Below are 21,714 nucleotides of genomic sequence, written 5' to 3' on the forward strand. Positions count from 1 at the left end.
GAACCAGAGCAAAAATATACAAACTAAGTCAATAACTAAATTAAATTTACCAAAGAGGTAATTTATTACCTCCACCAAGATAGAGTTCTCATTTCAGCACAGGGCACACGCTCCAACCACCATTTCTCCCCTCAAGGACTGGGGTCACCCATGGAGAGGCATCGAATTTCTAATAAAGTGATGAATACTGCTTCTACTTATATTTTTTCTCTCTCTCCATACGTGTATATTAATATATCAGAGATAAAAAAAACCTGTCATATACACTACATAGAACTTACCATCTATAAAAGAGGTAAAAGAGACTAGTCATATCCCATGGGAATCAATGCCAGCAGAAGTAGGGAACGTCAGTGCCAGGAAGAAAATACAAACCAATCCACTCTGTTAAATATAAAGGCAGCTTGATGATCCTTCTAAGGTCAGTGATGATGACGCATGGTTGCCCGCCCCCCAACTTAATGCCAAAGAAGCTGGTGTTGTTCTGTGATGAAAGTAATTAAACACACAGAAAAATCATCCAGGAGTCTATAATGTGGACTAGCATTGACCTCATGGACAACCTAAAGATGGTCTGGAAAGATAATGAACAATCATTTCTATCTGTACCATTCCATTTCCAAGCAAACACTGTTTGTTAACAAAGAAGGTAGGGAAAGAGGAATTACTGGTGAGTGGCCAGAGCCACAACACCTGTCCTTTCAACTCAGGCCAACAAGGCTGGATGGGGACAGCCAGGCTGACGCTTGCCACCCAGCGTTTCCACAGGGTGGACCAGCTGCTGGAGTGCTGGGGGCTGAGGAGTGTGAGACCAGCCCAGGTACAAAAGGATGTGGGAGTTTGCATTCAGTTCTTATTCTTTCAGAAAAGAAGGGAGACATCTTCTTTCGCAGCAAGAGCACAAAGTACGTCTATCCCTTTTTGCCCCACTCTGACAATAAAAATGCATCAGTATAGGGACACCTGGGTGGCTCGGTGGTTGGGCATCTGCCTTTGGCTCACGACATGATCCCGGGGTCCTGGGATCGAGTCCTGCGTCGGGCTCCCTGCATGGAGCCTGCTTCTCCCTCTGCCTGTGTCTCTGCCTCTCTCTCTCCCTGTGTCTCTCATGAATAAATAAATAAAAATAATAAAATCTTTAAAAAATGCATCAGTATTAGTTCCAACTCTGTAGCAGATGAGACATAATTCCTTCTCCAAAACAGAAGAATAAGGTTTTTTTAAAGATTTTATTTATTTATTCATGATAGACACAAAGAGAGAAGAGGGTGGGCAGAGACACAGGCAGAGGGAGAAGCAGGCTCCATGCAGGGAGCCTGATGTGGGACTTGATCCTGTGACTCCGGGATCATGCCCTGGGCCGAAGATGGGCTCTAAACCGCTGAGCCACCCAGGGATCCCCTAAATACAGTTTTTAGAGAAAACAAAAACATAAAGATGGCAGTCCCTTTCGACTTAAAAATAGTATATATGTAGGTCATTTACAGTTTTGGGGGGCAAATAGCTAAGAACATACCCGGAAGCTAAGAGCACTAGTCTTCCCGTGTCTTTCCATCCTGGACTGTGTGTTGACAACCGCACCCCAGCAGGGACAAAACCTCCTCCAGACTGATGTGAATACTGAAGGCAGAACAAGAGGAGGAAAAGCCTAGATCAAATACCTTCCTATCAAACTAACTGTCAAATGCTCTGTGATCACCTTGAGGTAAGGAAGCCTCCTGGAGAAGACAAGAACACTTTAAAGGTGCCTGGCCCAGCAAACACATCTCCCCCAGTGGTTACCTTCTTACCCTGGCAATGACAGTGTTTTTGTGGGTGCATCATCCTGTTGACATGTGTGGTGAAATACAGAGTGACGCGTCTGTGTGTCTTTATATCTCTGCGTGTACGTGAAACCCGTGCCAGCAGGCTCAGACAGAGGAAGGAAGGAGAGCACAAAGAAACACGGGATAAAGTTCAAGAGAAACCACCGTACGGATTACTAAAAAATATGAAAGTGATCAATGCCAATGGGATTTTCTTATTAAAGAGTGACAAAAAAAAAAAAAAAAAAAAAAAGAATGACAAGTTGAGAGAACTAAACCAAAAATGTCAATAACCACAGTTGACCTTTAGTGGGAAACTGTCAGTGCTTTTTAATAAGTGTGGTGAGGAGAGTTCAAATCACAGCATAACAGAACTGGCTTAAGGGTTAATGCAGTTTGCAGTTAGTATATCATCTAGCAGTATTATTCAATGAGGGAAGTTACAGTTGGAAAACATGACATTTTAATTCCCCGTGAGTAAACTGATCAGGAACTGTAAAATCATCACTGGAAGAACATGGACACAGTCAAGCATAACAAACCTACAGAAGGAGAATTATCTCCAAATTTAGGAAGTACATTGATTTACCTGCCTACCCGCCTCTTCAAGCCTATGCTTAGCACACGTGCAAAAATAAAACACAACTACCGCCATTATTACTATCATTTTCTTTTGCCCTTAGGTGAGAAACACCGGACAGCTACATGCTGAGCCACGCTAACAAAACTAAACCTTTCACTTTCTTTAATAGTAAAATTACCATTACTGAATCATTGTCATAAAAAATGCATTCAAGTACATTACCACTTATTTTAAATAAACACCAATTTTGAAACAATCAACTTGGAAAAGCTGTATAAGTTTTTTTTTTCTTTTTTAAAAATCCCTGATTACATTTCTATTTGTTCACTGTGGTAGGCTGAAACATTGTATTTTTAGAGACTAGCTACCACTTAATTTCTTTAAAAAACAAAACAAAACAAACACAACAAACCTGTGTAATGTAGAACAGCAGTGAAGCAAGAAAATTGTGTGCTTGTCACTTCTCTTCACTGTACAGAAGAATTGTGATAAACCATGGTACTGGTGCCACTTAGTACATGAGGAAACACAATTAACTCCTAGCACAGAGCACATGGTTTACTAAGATAATACTCTATGAATTCCAAAGTTGGGATGCTCCTCTGCATTCAGGCCACCGGAGCATTCCCACTGGAGTCCTTGGGAGGCTTTGGACGTAGTCAATAGTGCATATTTCCCATCCCGTAGCTGACAATGTGTGCAATTAGCAGGGACTATGGGAGTACTGGTCTGATGCCTGCAGCTCCTGAATTTGAAGCTTAGCTCAGTACATCCTAGAAAGTAATCTGCACACCACAGTGCCTAACAATTTCTATGCTACTGCAGTTTCTCTCTCAAAAGAAGATCAGACCTAAAACGGAAGCTTCTCTGGGGGCTTTTTAAATCGCCTTACATCGGTCAGTTTTGTCTATCCATTCATCCACCATGCTGCAGCCTTCCAGCATTCTATTTGATTAGTGGTGTGCACGTTACCTAAAAAGATAGACACCTGAATTTTCTGTAACCTTCTCAAAGAAGCTGCACTTAGTACAGTAATTCGAGAAAACATCTTATCTCTAGAAAGAAAAATAAAACCTACATGGGATGTGCATTTTGCTGAACTTACTTATGTTTATAGGTAAATTACTTACAAAGGTGACACCAGAAAAAGAACCTGTATCCGGCCCACGGTGACAAGAACAGAATGTCTTACGGCCCTTGCCAATGCACCGGAATTGATCGTGTACGCGTGGGAGAGACCTTGTACACACGTCAGCCTTCCGGGTTACGGATCAGCAGTGGGAGCTGTCTGTGTCTTTCATTTTGTCGGTGCTGTCTTCTTTGTCTTCTGGTTTAGTTTCGCCTCCGTCATCCTTGCGTTGAGTTGAATCTTTCTCAGTGACCTGGTCTTTGGTTTGGGGTTCGTGTGTGGAAACAGGATCTAAAACTATAACGGGTCCAGCTTGCTGCTCACTGCCACAGTACTGGCTCTCGCACCCAGCGTTACTGAGAGGCCTGGAGGAAGGACAGTTACACAACACAATAAAAAGCAGAGAGAGAAAAATATTTGGCTTTCATATTCCTGGATTCAGACCAACCAAAAAAAAAAAAAAAAAAAAACCCAAATGCTCTAAGTCTAATTAACATGCACAAAGTGGTCTTTGAGGTGCCAGCCATTAAAAGAAAAAGGAGCTATTAGATGACATTAGGAGCATGAGGCCAGAAGAAAGAAGGCGGAAAAAGTCAGAGCAATTAACTAGGGAAGTGTTAAAAAGCCAAATGCACCTACCTGCTTAATTACACACTCTTCTCAAGAAGTGCAAAGCTCCTGGGTGCCGTGTGCGGGCCTCCCCACTGCCTGCCGCCCAGACTCCTGTCCCACCTTCACTTAGCCGGAAGGAACCATTACACCCCCCCACCACCCCCAGCCCCTCATGTCCCTGGGGACATCTGGCTGCAGACTAGCTCTGAGGAGACTGCTGCTGAGGGAAGGAGGCCACCCCGTCACCAGGGACAGCTGGGAGCCGCGCCCGCCTCTGCCATTACTGACAGGAAGAAATCTGGTCAGGCCCAGGGAGGGGTGAGCGAGGAACAACAGCAGATGGAAGGATCCAGAGAGTAAGCTAAAATGCTAAGTGACCATAAACTTTTTCTAAAAAGGAGAATCACGTCTCTTGAGAAAGTTCTTAAGGAATTCCAGAGAGCAACTTTCTTTTTTCCACAGCCACTTCCTCTCTTCCCTTCTATTCTGATGCAAGAGGCTACTGCTTCTCAAGCTACGTGACAGTTTCCTTGTAAAAACAGAGATGTCCACGTCTTCCCTTGTCATGTGTCAGGAAGTTAGGCTGTTCAGGCACCTACTCCTCTCAGAAGTCACGGTCAGAGGCCACCATCTGAAGGTTCGGGGCTGCTGACCCGGGGCCTGAAGGCTGAAGGGTGTGTGATAGGCAGGACAGGGGCTCTTCAGACGTATTTGGTCTTCCTGGCAAATGCTAAGATGTAAAGCATGAACCAACCCCACCACCACCACCACCACCACCACCAATCCCACCTCTGGACATCAGGACATACACTGGCAAGCCCACTGCTCGACCCGCCCTTTGTAGGACTTGATGCTACTGTTCCCTGACCCCTGGAGCAGGCCGGAACCGCCAGCTAGACACTCCCTTACCACCTGCTACTTCTCCCTGGTTGGACTCCCCACAGTCATAATGAAATACCGTGTAATTAGCTGTTTAACGCCTGTCTCTTCAAATAGAACGTAAGCATCCACGAAACAGGGACTGTTTAGCTTTGTTCACACTTCTACCCCGTACCTAGCACGGATCCACTTGTGGCGTAAATGAGTGAATACTAATAAAGTGAGAAAGGCTCAGAAACCCAGGCTTTGGTGTGAATAGGTCTGGAGATCTCTCTTATACAACAAAAAAAACAGCAGAACAAACACTCAACTACTGAGAAAAGGCAGCCTGCACGATCCAGCGACAGGTACAAAGAGCTCAAACCCCACAACCAGGGTCTTATCACTTTCTGAGCAGCACTATGAAATCTGTCAAATGCATGGAAACCTTACTCCCTCTGGCTATCCGGTTATACGGTCACTTGTCGATGATGACCAGGTCACACACACACAGCTGTCTTCTGTGGCAGTGGTGAAACCACTGGGACGACCAGGAACCTGAGAAGGAGGCCATGCTGCAGGGAGGACAGATTCTTTCGTTTTTGCCTTGACTCACCAATGCCCCTGTCGTTAGAAAACACCATGACACTTTCCTGTCAACCTTGGCCAAAGATCCACTTCTCAAGCTGGCTGTGGCTACGCTCTGGGAATCAAGAGGGGATGTGCTTTCCCCAGCAGTACCTGCAGAAAGTCTAGAAAAGCCTGTCGCCTCTGTGTCTGATGCTGGGCCTGAAGCCTGCAGTTCTGGCAAGGAACTGGATGATGGGCGAAGAGTGGCCAGAGACTGAAGACAAACCAGAGGTGCATCTGTCCTTTACAGTCTCCAATCCCCACGATGCAGACAACCTGCAGGATACACCAGAGCCTTCTACACGAACTACACACATACTTGGTCTAAAATTTGGAAAAGCTGAAGGAGGAGCTGGGGAGGCGGGGTGTGGAGCTGGAAAAACTGTGGGCCAGCTGCTATCACATGCCAGCTAGGTGACACCTCATATGAACTGTAGCAGCACCTGCCCTAGATGGACCTTTGGAGCCTTCAAGACAAAACAAAAGAGAAATAACTACTGTTACCTCTTCATCCAAAATCTCATGCAAAGTTTTCTTGTGGTCAAACCTAACCTGGAAACAAAGGGGCAAGGGAATTCCAGGAAATGAAGCGCCTGCCTAGCTAGGCCATTCCAGTCAAAGCCACAGTAGTCTGCAGGCCGGTCACCCGTCTGGCTCTGCCGTATTGGTTCAGAGCCCACCTCTGCTCTAAGCATGCAAAGGAAGCCTCACCTCATTCCAGGGGAGCAACTTCCATCAACTCACACTGACCTTCATCACTTCTGCAGAACTACCCCGGTGGTATGTCTGCAAGTCAAGGAGTGATGAACACATCCTTAAAAAGCTTTCTGCATCAACTGGAGGTGAAAACTTCCAGGAAGTGCTCTCAGGGCACAGGTACAAAAAAAAAAAAAAAAAAAAAGAACTGGATGCTGACTGAACTGAAAACTCAGAAGCCTTGTGTGGTCAGGATGAAACTGGCCTGGAATTATCTCAGTCCAAAGAATTGCTCTTCTCGCCTGAAGTAAGCTTCTCAACTGCAGCTTAATCTATCATTAAATCACCTGTAGGCTACAGTTTGAGAACTCTTTTGTTGATTATTGCTGAACTTCGCACAGTGGGCAGTTTCTCTGAATCTCTGTGTTGAGAGTCAGAGTAACTGATTTCTCCAGGATAATGACCACTGACTTGGAATCCCAATGGGTTAAAGCTAAAAGGGGTTATGGCAATCATCGAATCCAACTGCTCCCTTTGGAGGGGAGAATCTGGCCTAAATCATATGTAGCCCGTCAGCGGCAGAGCTAGAAGAATTAGGAGCCAACTCCCTTTTCCTGCCTTCTTTCATGGTGCCCTGCTGCTTATTCAAGGGGTCTTCTAGGAATAGGATAACGATGCCACAGGTTATTTTTGGCATGTTTACTGGTTTCTTTCTTTCTAACTCCGTTTTCAGGTGCATCTTTTAGAGTCTGTCCCTTCAAGCTATCGCTTGCTGTTCTTCTCTTTGTGACTGGTAGCTCCTCTGGATTTGACACATTAGACCTATTCCTGGTTCCCACGGGGAGCTACCCAGAACTCCTTCTGGAACGAGGGCCCTTCCTCTGCTCATTCTCACTCCATCCCCATCTCATGGGAAGAGCCAGAGAGTGCCATCAGTGATGGTGCCAAGAACCCAGGCTCTTGCTCCAGGCAGCCACAGTGGCAGGTTCCAGGTTAGAGCCCCGCCTTCCCCAAGGTAAAGTCGCAGGTGCTGAAATGTTAACAGTCCAGTAGGAATTGCAGTATACTACCATTTTGTTCAATTTTTCTGCTTTAATTCTTCATCTAAGGGCAGTGACCACAAATAAGGAATTAATATTTAGTACTCAAGAAAAACATGGCAGTTCCTCTCCTGTATGCTACAAAATCTCCAAGTAAAACTTCAATTTTATAGGTGCTATAAAGGCTAAAATCATGTGACATTCAGGTTGAAAGGCATTACCGACTTGAACTAGCTCAACCTTTCCATTTGTCAGATGAAGACACTGAAGAACAGGGAGTCAAATGATCTGCCCAAGGGCACACAACTTGTGAGTACCAGACACAGGACTAAAAATCTTAGAATCTGGATTTCCTGTCTGGTATATATATATATTTTTTCCCTATCACAACATACTGGTAGTCATTTATGATCCATTCCAAATATTTTCATGGATCACTTTAGACGGTTTGCTCAAGAGCTGTTTCAAGACAAAAAAACCGAAAAGCAAAATAAAAGCTAAGAGACAATGTAGCAATCTGTGCCACTTTACGAAGCCAGATGTCCAAGTGCAACTGGGGCGCCCTTTTAGAAAGCAGCTACTCTTCCCCAACTGCCAGAGAGCCAGAGTGTGGGGCTTGGGCATGGGGGGCCACTTGCTGGTCGGAGGAAGGACCTGACTCCAAAGCACAGTGGTACCGGAGGAACCCGAACAATTGTAAACAGCACTGCCAAAGCTGAACTTTCATAAAGGGACTCCGCGATTTCTCAGACTGTGTTACAAGAGACGAAAGAGCAGCATTCTAATTTTTAAAAAGCACATCATTGTTTGCATTCAATGAAACTCCTTTCAAAATCAACTTTCCACATTCCAATTATATTCAACAACATTCTAGCTAACATTTCGGCTGCAATTCAAATTAACTAATGCCCAAAAGAGCCCTAATAGACGTGGTTCTGAGCTCAATTGAATACAATCAAAGCTCATGAAATGAAGGGGGAAATGCTTATTTCATGCAAATTCTGCATATCACTCAAGCTTAATTTTACTGATAATATAAAGGTGGGACATTTTGAACATTACAGTGAATGAAACTTTTAAGCGGTGAGAGTTATTTTATAAAATGCTACCTCTGAAAAGCTGATTGCCAAACAGTATAAAAATGGTTTGAGGCATAAATGCCAAGTTCATTTCTACTTCACTTCTGAGGTAACTATCTTTCAAATCGCAACAGCTGGACTATTTAACACAATCTGGTGAATCAAAGTATAGTTCTTCTCTGGTCTCCCAGTGGGACGTCTGCATTAGTCGGTGGCAGCCATCCAACAAATGACGCACAGCCGGACGGTCTGAACTCTGTTTCATTTACAATAAAAATGAATAAAGCTGCAATCATATTTACCACCCTCCAAGGACAGAAAACGGAAAGATTTAAATTTGTCTTCATAAAGTAGTTTCCTGGGAAAACTCCAAAGAGGAAGTCAGTTTTATATTTTCCCCTTGTGTAAAAATAAGAAGTCTTACTTTGTTTTCGAGGCCCTTTATACAGTTGCTCGGGCAGTGAACAGGAGCGGCTTTACAGCAGAGGTGGTGTTTATTGTTTTTCTCAGACACCCTCTTTTTCAGGAGATTTGAATACACTTGTCCCAAACCGCCCGGAATAGTTTCAGATATCAGGTGAAGCTGTCTGTGTGATCACCGATTTTAATACTTTCAAATATAATGAGAGTAGGGCAAAGCTAAATTCTCTGGGCTTTGTGCACTTTTCAAAACTCCGTGTTAGCTCAAAGAACGGTTTCTCAATTTGGGTCAGCTTCTATCTGATGAAAAAAAAAAAAACAGATACAATTTTAAAGTATGGGGCAAAAAAAAATCATTCAACAACAGGATTGCACTGTGGTTTGAAAATCTGACATCAGCCATCAGATGCTGATCTGCCCTGAAGATTAACAAGAATTCCTTCTTAACAGAAGTAACAATGGCTGGGCACAGACGTCTGTGTCCACACGGAGCTGTACTTTCTTTAGTGGAATAAGGGGAGCACGGGGATGTCGGGGCACTGGTTCCATCCCAGACTGTGGGTGTGCCCCCCCAAACTCATCCCACTTCCTTGGATCCTAATGTGCGTTGGACTGGACCATGGACATTCATGGGTCCCGAAATACCCTGGGGCCCAGGGAGGCTCAGGAACCCGGGGCTGTGCTCACCAGCAAATCAACACCCTTGAAAGACTGATTTCAGCTCAGGCAAAGATTCTGAAATGTGTGTGATACTTTTCTGGGGCTACTTTTTAAGCTTTTTGTAATTTTCCACAACTTTAAGTCACCGTGAGAAATCCACTTCAGATCCCAGCTATTAAAAGTGAATGTTATTTAAAAGAAGTATTTTAAGAGACATAGTCTTCTACAATATTTACTACGTCTGTACCACTGGCTCCTCAAAAAAGCTCCATGCATAAAATGTGTGCAGTTTTAGGTTTTGAGAACAATATTTATATTTTTTAAGATACTTTTCCTTAAATTTATTTCATTATGTATTTTAAACTCTCTTTTCAGATGGGAAGTCACGAAGAATTCCATGTTGTCACTTTTCATACGGGTATAGGACAAAGTATATTTCAAATGAAATGTGTTCATTGGGTTCCAGAAGTTAAGTCAATTTATTCTTAGATCTGAAATTGCATTTAGGTTTTCGCCGGCTACTTCTGTTTGAATAAATTAAAAACAGCCCCTCGGCACCACCAACCACAAATAAAAAGCAATACCAACACCATAGAAACTATTGAAAGATGCTTTAAAAAAAAAAATTGTGAAGTACCGAAGGCAATTTGGTTCTCCCTGCAGAAATGATGCATTTTATGCTAAGTCTCTTAAAATCATAGGTGTTCGCAACTGGAGGCAAATGTTAGGAGGCAATTAAATCTTTGAGAGAACTGAGAGTGACTCAGTAGCATTTTAACAGTCGTTCTGAGGTCTACTCAACAGAATTTTAACACTAGATGTCATACAGCCTCAACAATTAACCTGGGAGAAGTTGTTGACTGTCCTGGTGACTCAGAACACTTGTAAGACAATACTGATGGGGGACCTCTGGTTGGTACATGGAGAACTCCTGGGGCGGGGTGGGAGGAGGAAGAAAAGAAGAAGTGAGGGGATCTCAACTTCCAGAACATCCAGTTGTTCTGCTAATTTTGTTGTTAAGACTTAATTATCCATGTACAGGCACACAAGGAGGTCCTTTGTCGCGGTGCTTTGCCGAGCAGAGCCGCTTCCTGCAGTGTCACTACACAATCCGACAGAACTAAGATTACAGTTGAGGGCACAGCAAATCCTTTAATTGTGTAAGAGCATCAGATTAAGCAGTAACTTCCATGCGGTTCATTCTGCTGGCTAGTAGTCTCTTCTCAGAAACAAATGTTGACTAAGTACAGGGAAGGGGCCCTCCACGCTCCCCTCCACGCTCCCCTCCACGCCATGCATGCACACACGTACGCACGTACACACACACGTACACACACACAGGGAGAGAGAAGAGGAGAGGAGAGGAGAGGAGAGGAGGGTAGGAGGCAATGGTGTGGGACGAAAGAACGGGAAGAAAATCTACCCTTTCCACCACAGGGACTGAAAGAACTCTATTTTCCATTTGAACAAAATGTTGACCCAAACCTCTCTCAAGGAGTAAGTATGTGACCAACCAAATTGATGTCCAGCTGAGATCAACGTTTGAGAGAAGAATTTTATGCCAAGTTTCTCTAAAAGTAAGTTAAGAATTTCAATTTCTATTTGGTAATGTATTTCAAAAGCTCCAATTCTCCGGCTCCAATCCAAAAAAAAGGCAGTACTTTTCAATTTCATTTTTCTACATGAATTTTGTACTGGAAATAATGACATAAAACTGAGAGACCAGTTAGAGGTCAAATGATGATAAAATCAATCTTACTTTTAATTCAAAACCTGAAAGGCAATTAGGTTTTTTCTTTCATAGAAATGGTTGACTGATCACACTAACCAAGAGACATCTAAAATTTATCTTTTATCAACTACCCTCTGCTATTCAGTTAATGGCTCAAACACGATGAACTTTTATAAAAATAAATCTATGTGGGGACAAAAGACATGTGTATTTAGAGAAACCACAGATCTAGAAATTAAATGCAAATTATAATCAAAATGGTTTCATTGGAAATGGACATTTTTTCTATTGAAATTGAATTCTGGTTATTGCTACATGGGCTTTTTTTTTTTTTTTTTTAATTCTTGTAGGGCACAGTGTGGCCTGTTTTGACCTCCCAAACAAAAAAAAAGGCAAGCTAGCTGTCTGTCTCATGGCTAAAAAGTAGAAGAGTCTGATAAAGCTTAGAGTTGTGGGGAGATCTGAGGTTGAAAAGAAGCATAACGAGTGAGAGGAGCGTTAACTGGAAGAGTCTCTGGCAACTGTGGCTTTAACAGTACCTCTGAGAATGAGGGCCAAGGGATGAAGACCCAGCTATGAAATCACTGCGAAGTACACCAATGGCAATGGAACTGGAGTCTACTTTCACATGGGTTCTCCCCCTTGAAGCAAGGTGTTGTAGAAGTAACTAGATGAAACGAAGCCTCTTTGAGGCTGACAGCATTGTCTGATTGACTTAGGAGAGTCAACCTCCTGAAAGTGATTAATAGGAAAAGTACACATGGATGAATAAAAGCTCAATACGGATGAATAGGGCCACCTGTACATGATACTCTTCAGAGAAAGAGAAGCGAGACAGCATGAGCACAAGATCTCAGCTTGGGCTCTGCCTGACTGTGATGCCTGACTCTTCTAAGATCTGCTCACCTCTTTCTCCATACTGAAGCCCCACTTGTCCTGCCTGTCTTTATAACAGAGAGGTCCTGAAAATATGACGACCGATGGACACATAGCACAAACTCAAAGGAGCTAAGAGGGAACTGACCAAAGACGGAGAATTCTCAAAAAGGCTATAGAATGTATGTTCTGGATTCACTGGATTCACAGTGATTCACCTTTATGTTACCACATTATGTTACTATTTAGTAAAGCACCTTTTTACTCAATGATTAGTCAGATATTTTCAAGATTTCTGATTTCTGGGGAATGAATTATTCTTTTTTTTAAAGAAAGATTTTGTTTATTTGAGAAGGAGAGTGAGAGAGCATGAGCAGGGGGAGAGTTAGAGAGAAATGCAGACTCCCCACCGAGCAGGGAGCTCCATGCCGGGCTCCCATGCCGGGCTCCATCCCAAAACCCTGGGATCATGGCCTGAGCTGAAGGCAGACACTTAACTGACTGAGCCACCCAGGTGTCCTGAAATAAATTATTCTTCAAAATGCTTGAAAATGTCAAAAAATAAAAAATGTGTAAATGAAATTTATGCCACAGATTCTAAAGTCACTTAGGCTGGTTTTGTGATAGGATAAATTTGCGAAATTTATGAAACCGGCCTTTTACTGGACATTTGACATAAAAAACATTAAAATGATTTCTTTTTTGACTACTCTTTAAGTCTTTGTGCTAATTCAGATTGGCTCCTCTTTTCAGAACTGTTTTACTGGCTAACACTTTCTTCCCTTGGCAAGAGATACTGTAATTGGTGAAGTTAGCCTCAGGCAAACTGGTGAGTGCACAGGGGCAGAGGAGCAGGATGTGTGTGTGTGGGGGGGGGGGGAGGGCGGAATGGAGGGATTTAAATGCAGCATCACTGCTTCAAATAGAAGACAATCTCTTGATCGCTTTCTTCCCTCCATTCCTCAAGCTCTTCATACGCTCAATTCAGTATGCTACAGTTTAGAAGCATGGGCTCTGGAGGTAGAATGAAACAGGTGCAAATAAAATCTGACCCAATTCTCAATGAAGAACAGAATTTGGGGCCAAGGGTTTGCCTCACTGAGCCTCAGTTTTCACATCTGTAAAATGGAGATGTGCCCAATCTGTACACTTAGAAGAATTAAAATTACACATGAACATACAGGCCTTAATAAATGTTAGCAAAATACAGTAACAATAGCAAAACATCATGGAAGTGAATTCCAAAGTCCAGAACCTCCAAAGTGGAAACTGGTGCCATTACCTATCTATCACCTCATCTATAATCAACATATATATCCTGCCTGGAGAAATTAAAGTACTTCTCTTGGACAGATTATTATAACATGAATACATAATAACACCTATGTTATGAAGAATAACAAAGAATATTAACTTAAAAAAAAAAGTGAAAAAGCACATACAATGGAATGTTGTAGGCTTTTCCCCCTCAAAATGTTTTCCCGGTTTCCTTCAACCTTTATCGATCAAGAACACCAGACTCCTACATTCTATTAATAACAGAGCTAACATGTTTCAGGGACTTCACACAGGTTTAGGACAGAAGACAACTTCACCCATGTCTAGGCATACTGTGTCACATTAAAAAAATATGTATCTGCAATCGTGACAAACTGATGGTTATTTCTAAAAATGGAATTCCCTTTTAAAAGCCAAAGTCATTTGGAAATATATATTGAACGTACAGTGGAGATTAAAATGAGCCATATCATTCTTCACCAAAATAAATAGTGGGACACGGGGTGCTCCTGGGTAGCTCAGTAGGTTAAGCGTCTGACTTCAGCTCAGGTCATGATCTCAGGAGCTCTGCATGGGGCTCACTACTCAGCAGGGAATCTGCTTCTTCCTCTCCCTCCTGTTCTGCCCCTCTCCCTGCTTGTATGTGCGCAAGCGCATGCATGGGCTCTCTCTCTATCTAACATAAATAAAATCCTTAGAAACAAACACTAATACTAACTCCCCTCTAGGGTCAGCTGTTCAATTTGTCTCTAGTATGATCACATATCTCTAATCTAGGCAGGCCTGAAAGCATTTGGAACAACAGGGACAGGGCTAGAGTGAGTATCCTGACCCCCAGGAGTACTTTTCTGAAGGATAACAATCATTTTGATTTATAAATTCAGGTAATGTAGTTTTAAAATTATTTTACATTCTTGGGTTAGTGTGTGTTGGTCAATCTGCATTGAGAGACATGTTGCAAGCAGAAAATATGTGCTTGCCTGTTGTTGCTTATCTTAACTGTGAACATCTTTACTAAGCAACCACATTTATGAGGAATTACTGAGTCAATTCCAGAGCTCGGGGGAGGGGGGGGGCGCTTTGGAGAGTACTTAACCTACTTGCCTCAATTTCAGGTAAGAAAAATCACAACAAAAAGAAAACATAACAGAGAAGTTGCATGACCTTCCCAAGGAAACTTGGCCCCACCAGTAACACAGGTGCCTGGTGTCTAAGCTTTGAACTCAGCTCTGGTCCTGGATGACGCAGCAATGGCCTAGCATTCCATTTTAATGTAAGATGGCAAAGGAATTTACTGAAGCACTTTTTATATATTACATAACTCACATGAGAACTCTACGAGATAGGTGTTATCACCCTCATTTAACACATAAGGAAACAGAATCCTGGGCTCAATCACTTGCCTAACATCATAATGGCCACAAATGGCAAATCCAAGATCAGGACTCTAGTTCATCTGGTGTAGAGAAAGGTCCAGTTCCAGCCACAACCTCATGCTGCTTGCCGCCGCCTCGTGCGCACACGGAAAGGCACGGGCTTTGAAAGCTGATTATACTGTTTCCCTGCTACACTGCTCCCCAGTCTACAGGCTGTTACAGATGAAAACACGAATCATCCTTGTCTTTCTGACCCCATGCAAGCAACACTCAGCCTGTTTCCAGGTATTATAGCTTTCTGAAAGTCATAAAATAGCTATCTAAAAAAAAAAATCTGTTATTTGGAAGTTTCTCTATTTGACATTGACCATCCCACCCATGGATTAGCTTAGATCAATGAGTCTTACTATATTTTAACATGGTCAGATTTTTACTCTCAATCAATAGGAAAGAGCATGAAAGCAAAATCAGGTTTGTTGAATGGTTGGTTATATTATGTTATGTATGTATGTTTGCTTTATTTATTTATTTCCTTATCTATCTTGGCCAACACTTCACCCCTCATAGCATAAAGGAAGACTACTATTATCATTCCTGTTGGAATTATAACTGATCAGAATTAATGAAATTCAAATTCACCATCAGATTTAAGATATTATTACTAGATAATATATACTTATTAGAAATAATTAACAGGACACAAATATTTCTAAAGCTATTATTAAAATAGAAATAATTAGGCTTCCCCAAGTCTTGATTATCTTTTCTTTCCTTTTTCTCCTTTTTTTTTCTTAAAAAATAAAACGCTTGGTTTACTTAGGCTGATGACAAGAATGTTAATTTTAATTAATCCTTACAATTAAGTATTAAAGAGATCCCTTGCTATCTCCTGAGTCCCTAGGAAATAAATCCATATATCTCTGGCTCTATAATTTACCAGACTGGAGTTACTCAGTTACTTAGAATATATACATATGCTGATTTTAGGAATTTATTAAAAGCAAAACCTTTCCAGGAATAGCTTGGTGTTAATAATTTTCTAACTAAGTGAAGATGTTACACATAAAACCCTTTGTTTCTACTCTTTTTAAACCTTTCTTAGGTTTCCAATCTTTCTTGTCCACCTGAGGCCATACAAGTGAGCACAGCTGAATCTTTCCTTTAAAATTGGGTATGCTATTGTCTCTGATACTTTTATCTTGTGTAGGTACAAAGATGCAGAAGTTACATAAAACTGAACTGACTGGAAATGACCCCTAAGCATTAAAAAAAAAAAAAAAAGATATTAAAATAAAGAAGCCAACCACAGAACACACAAAAACCTCCAATATTTAACTTGCGAATGTGTGAGACTTTTGAGTAACAGGGGAAATGCTGGCTGAGTATTCTAGTTGACATTCTGCTGCTTCAGTGCTACTAAAAATGTACTCATCGTTCATTTATTCAAATATTTACAAAATTTCCAGGATTTTCCTAGATGTTTGAGATACACCAGCGGGCAGACAAAAACAAAAACAAAAACAAAACTCCTACTCCTCCTGGTGGAGCTCACATTCTAGCAGGGAAAGAATGGAGGAGGGTGAGGAGAATCAGTTTAGAGGAAGAAGAATTACACTTTTAAATTGGGTGGTCAGTGTAGGCCTTATGGAAAAGATGACATCTGAGAGAAAAGAAATGACGGAGAAAAGTCAGGTGACCACTGGGCAAGGACACATGTGGCAGAGGGGATAGCAAAAGTAAAAAGGTAGAGTGGAATGATACCTGGTCAGAGAGGCCAAAGTAGGAAGGGAGGCAGGGGGGGCGGTGGGGCAGGGTGGTAGGGACGGGGGTGTGCATGTGTGTACGTATGCATTTGTGTGTGTGAGAGAGAGAGGAAGAGAGAGAATGAACATACGTACTAGAGGGTACTGTGACTGTAATCTTCCCTTGACCTTGATTCCCCGTCAAGAGCCAAAAATGTCACTAGGCTGAAATATCATGGTGGTGCAGCCACAGATCAACACAAAGATGCAATTATTATCATAGAGACAGTTTTAAAACAACAAAGATAACATTTTGCTTTTTGATTGCTGATCTGATTTCCAAGTGCTCTGACAATCTAGGTCTATGAGATAACACAATGTGGTTGCCTCTACCTTCTGGCCAGTATAACAGAGCAAATTTCTCAGTCAGAGCCAGCCAGAAAACAGCCTCCAAAATAACCCTTCTCATTCCTGGCAGCTAGACCAGTTTTCAAGGAATCCTGATAAATCACATGAGGTTTTACTTTTAAAGCTTAGATGTAACTACGTTAACTTCTTTTACTCAGTAAAAAACTAGGATTAAACATAAATGAACAAAATGAACGAGAATTCTGTGTGTGCCTGTCTGGGAAGTGAATAATTACCAGGTACATACACAAAATACTGGGATTCATTTGGATAGTCTAATTATACTTAAGAAACAGATTTTTCAGAAAGGTACTCTGCTTTGCTAAATGACTGTCAATATGAAAATACATGGCATTAGTTATTTCAGCTAAAGAATGTCAAGAACTGAATAATCAAGCATTGGGTTACAAAGTTTAAAAGTTAATACAGCAGCACAGAGTATTTGTATTAGTGCTTTAAGTAGCTAAATTAAATTGAAATGTGTCTCTTAAGCAGTCATTGAACAAGCAAGATGAGAAATAAATTGAGCTTCACTTAGGCCTTTATGGCATCTAACAACTGTGTCTGTCAACACACGGATCCTTTTCACTGTCAATTCAACACACATTTTGCAGACCTTGGGCCTGCAATTATTTCATTTCCTTTCTTGGAAATGTAATTTCCACTTACTTTTGGAGAATAAAAGACAGACAAAAGGAGGAAGGAGTTGCAGTATTTTCTGATTAAGATTATCTGTATAAAATGGTAAAGGGAAAAAAATCTATACGCGCACACTGAAGCATTTCTCAGCAACTAACCTGCCTCAGCCAAATTGCTTTTGTGTCTGGATATTGGTTCAGATGTAGCCAGATTGTTGATGTCAAATTAGGTGTTAAACAAATTTAATAGGAAAGATGAAGAATGAATATAGATCATCTTTCTGTTAGAATTGTTCAAATGACTCCAGTCAAAAGAAAGGAAACTCATGACCGCAAGAGAAAGTGTGCTTTTAATTAAACACAATGAAATGAGATAAAACTGTAAATCAGCAAAGAAGGCCATTCATTCCAAAAGAGAGGGGGGAAAAAAGTTAATAGGGCCAGGGAGAGAAATGCAAGAGCGCAAGAAAATACCAGTTGGCAAAAATAGATCTAAATTGAATTTCAACTTCATTTGTCCAGGCTTCACCTTTTAAACTAAGAAAGGTAGAGCTACAAAAAAGAAAAAAAAGAAAAAAAAAAAAGGCTTCTTTCTCTCCTGAGAGAACAGGAAGTCAGAGGTTTTAATTAACCATGATTACAATATTCGGCTGATCTGATTTGTCTCACCTCTTCCTTTTCTTCAAGTGGCAAACCGGTTGACATCCTGGCAAGAGAACTAGAGCAAAACCAGACCAATTTCAAAAAAGGGCCTGCCCTCTGTTATAAAATGAATTGACCCTCCACCAGATCTGTCTGAAACACATTAAACAGCAGGATTAACTCTTTGACAAAGTGCTACTTTCCCAAAGCAAGTCTGGGGAGGTAACTCTTGACACAGTATCTCTTCACTCTCAAGAGAGAGCAGTACTAAGGCACATCTTTAACTCAGGACCAGAAAATCAGGTTCTAAAAACATCCCCTTCAAAGTACATTTCAAAGATCTTGTATCTTCCTTGACTGCTCATAAATCATCAAGAGAGATGATCCAAACATTTAATCCCGAAAGAATGATTAAGGGCCTTGTGATGCTGAATCATTATCATCCAGGGGAATTCTCTGTGTGGAAGAAGAACCTGATTACCAAACCAGTTTGGGGAAGGAATTCTCTTTATGCATATCTGCTCTGGATCAGAAAAAGACCTCTAAGCTAGGAGCCTCAAATCTCAAGTGAGCTCATCAAACAAAGGAAGAAGAGTAGTTATTGGCTAACCCGATCGAAATCTGTCTAAAGAGGAATAAAGCAAAGTAACACACAGTTTAGTCATCACAGATTCTTCTACACACTTAGTAAAGAGCATCATTACTTACTGAAATGTAACCTTGGAACTTGTGCATCCTTCCAATTTACACGACCCTTCACCTGGCTCAGGTGTTGGGGGGGACGGGCTGTTGAATTCTGCCTCCAGAGTTTTCTTGTTCAAGGCTGTTTTTGTTACACTGGATACAGAACCCAACACTGGCATGGATTTGGACTCTGAGGTGGCTAATATCCCGGTTGGACCTTAAAACCAAACACATACCTCAAGTTTAATAATTCTGTGCAATGCTTATTAATATGGTACTGAAAAACAGATTAGCCGAAAATCCCTCAGGAAGTGAGAAGGCCAAGTTTTGTTAAAATTTAGAGAGCATGCTGGAAAATGTTCCTATTAGAAATATGCTCTGTTTGGATGGTACTACTGGCTTTTCAATGCACCAGGACCACGCTGAGAAATTACGTACAGACCTTTAAGAAAGCACAAAACCCCAGGCCACGGTTCCCTCTCTGACCGGAGTCCTTATTAATACCAGGATTGGGAAAATTCTTTTCTTCTCGGAGTATGGCTTTCTGACAGCCCTACTTGAAAAATTTGGCCTCTCAAGAGTTAATTCTTCCCAAAACTCAGCTTTGCGTTTTAAACCGCAAATGGAACAATGTCAAAAGGCTCTTTTTAAAAGACTCATGAAGGCTTCTTAAGCATTAAACAGCTTTTATGAACATTTTCATTTTAATGTGATTGAGAAGTAAGTGGATTTATTTCCTGTTAAAATACAGACACAGGATTCTAAAAATTAAGTGGCAAAGAGTTTGGCTGTTTACCTTTTGGCCCTTTCTGCTCTTTGGGATAGGACTAAATGACTGTAATAGAGCTCGTTACTGAAATTATTGGCGTACCATCCCAACTCCCGGGCCCTGAAGCGAAGTTCTCTCATTCCTTGGGTTCTACCCTTAGTTAGAAAGACACTACCCCTTGCCAGTAGCTTTTTTCAAAGCAAGACTCCAACATGTCTTTCCTGAAGCCTCAGAAGAAATCTTCATAAAACAAAGAGACTTATGTAATAAGTCATAAATGTACAGATAAAATTAGAAACTTCTAAAAATTCAGCTAGAGGACAACCTTGAAAGGTGCCATTGAAAAAAAGGACAAAACTTGGGAGTCTCTTATTCCTTGAGAAATGTCCGATCATCTCCTAAAATGGAAAGTACTAGTGGGCACAATCCAATTAAATGCTAGCGGATCCCTGGTCATTAATGTTAAGTGCTGGAATGTTACTCTCACATCTGCAGATGCCTGCGTCTGAGGCATTCCAACAGTATAACCCAGCAGCTCCAAAACTGAAGTTCTGATGTCAGAAACCTCCTGAAAGAGGCGCTGGGGAAATGCTCTCCCATTCTGTGGCTGCACCTCCAATGGCCACCCTCCCTGTGGGAGATACAGCCAGACCCTCTATGGCTCCAGGGGAAAGCCTCAGCTCCCCAAAGCTTGCTTTCCTCCTTCAGGTCATCTCCACCAGCTGCATAGACAACCTTGTGACATCACTGAACATCCTGATTCAAAAGACCTCTCCCTCCCACCCAGGATAAGCCTCCTGGTGCCTGGGGATGCAGGAGTAAAGACACAGAGGTGCTGAAAGATCAAGGAAGATCCTGAAAATACAAATAGGAAGTTGAATTCAAGATTTGATTCTGAGCTGCTCTGTTCTGCCCTTGGGTAGTTGCCAACTACAATGCTAGACAGCTTTAAGCAATCTGTCCTTGTAGGAAAGCAGATCTGCTTCTGAAAACACCAACACCTGCTGCTTGTTCTGTAAATGAAGCCAGCCACAAAGGACAGAGAGTGGGTGAGCTGAGCTGGAGCTCTAGTTTTTCTTACATACAAAAAGAAATAAAGAAAAATGCATGATGTTTTAGATTATTATTATTATTATTATTATTATTATTATTATTATTATTACTGTATCCTGCTTAAGCTGTCCAATGTTTTCCAAGAGGCACTTGCTGCTCTTTGAAATGTCGGCCTGGGAGCCTGTAAGTCTTGAAAGTGTCAGTGAGGTTTGATAAGAGAAACCCTAGATAGAAAGTGCTTCGCTGGCCCCTGAGGGAGATACCAACTATCCTGGGATCTGAGGTCTGCAAACCTGGGGCTGCCCCCCACCTCGCCTCTCTTACCATGCTTCCTGTCTCCACCGTGACCTCATATTAGCTTCCTCATAAAGCCTTTGTGTGCAAAAGGAAAAAAAAAATCTCAAGAGATCCAAGTGCACCTGAAGCCATAAACTTATCGAAGTCATCTCTAATTTGCAGCATGCAGCCTGCTAACTTTAGCTTCTTATTCTGCGCTCCTCCCTGAACCCCTCCTGGATTTTCACTGTCATTCCACGACCCTTATAAAAAAGGTTTATTTGGTAAATACCTCTTCCAGTTCTACACTAGAAAAACATTGGTATCATCTAAAAAAAAAAAAAAAATAGGTATGATTTCTTTTACTAGATGACAGAGTTTGTAAGTTTGTCTCCTCCCCTCATTCCTGCCTTTTCTTTTTTTGCTTTGGCTACTAGGGAGCTCCAAAGAAAGTTTCTACTCAGTTACAGGTCACTCTCCTCAGTATGGTTCTTCTCCACTCTGCCAATTACAGAGTTCTTGTTTCTCTATGCAAATACTGATGATTCTATTGAATATATACCTTATTAGAATATCCCTCAAATGATACATTAAATATTTATAAATTGGTGAAATATAATAAATAAAATGAAAGATTCTCACCATGCCTATACAGTGTGCTCCTGCCTTCTTTCTCCGTTCTTTGAAATATTCAAATTACCATATTGACTAAAATCAAAATGTTTCCT

At 41.5% G+C, this 21,714-nt stretch overlaps 1 protein-coding gene across 3 annotated transcripts in view; it reads right to left on the reverse strand.

Annotated features, from left to right (window-relative positions):
• Positions 1–3,659: 3,659 nt before the first annotated feature.
• Positions 3,660–21,714, reverse strand: part of SHTN1 (shootin 1) — a 95,061-nt gene continuing 77,006 nt past the window's right edge. For 2 of the 3 annotated variants that reach the window (XM_038578912.1, XM_038578913.1), the window contains exons 16-17: positions 18,913–19,105; positions 3,660–3,882 (exon numbers count right to left, since the gene is read on the reverse strand). In XM_038578912.1, the coding sequence (XP_038434840.1) occupies positions 3,660–3,882; positions 18,913–19,105 (416 nt within the window). The remainder of the gene's footprint in view (positions 3,883–18,912; positions 19,106–21,714) is intronic. The other variant, XM_038578914.1, reaches the window with a different exon arrangement.

Source organism: Canis lupus, chromosome 28, assembly GCF_011100685.1.
Source record: "Canis lupus familiaris isolate Mischka breed German Shepherd chromosome 28, alternate assembly UU_Cfam_GSD_1.0, whole genome shotgun sequence".
In the NCBI taxonomy this organism is placed as follows: domain Eukaryota; kingdom Metazoa; phylum Chordata; class Mammalia; order Carnivora; family Canidae; genus Canis; species Canis lupus.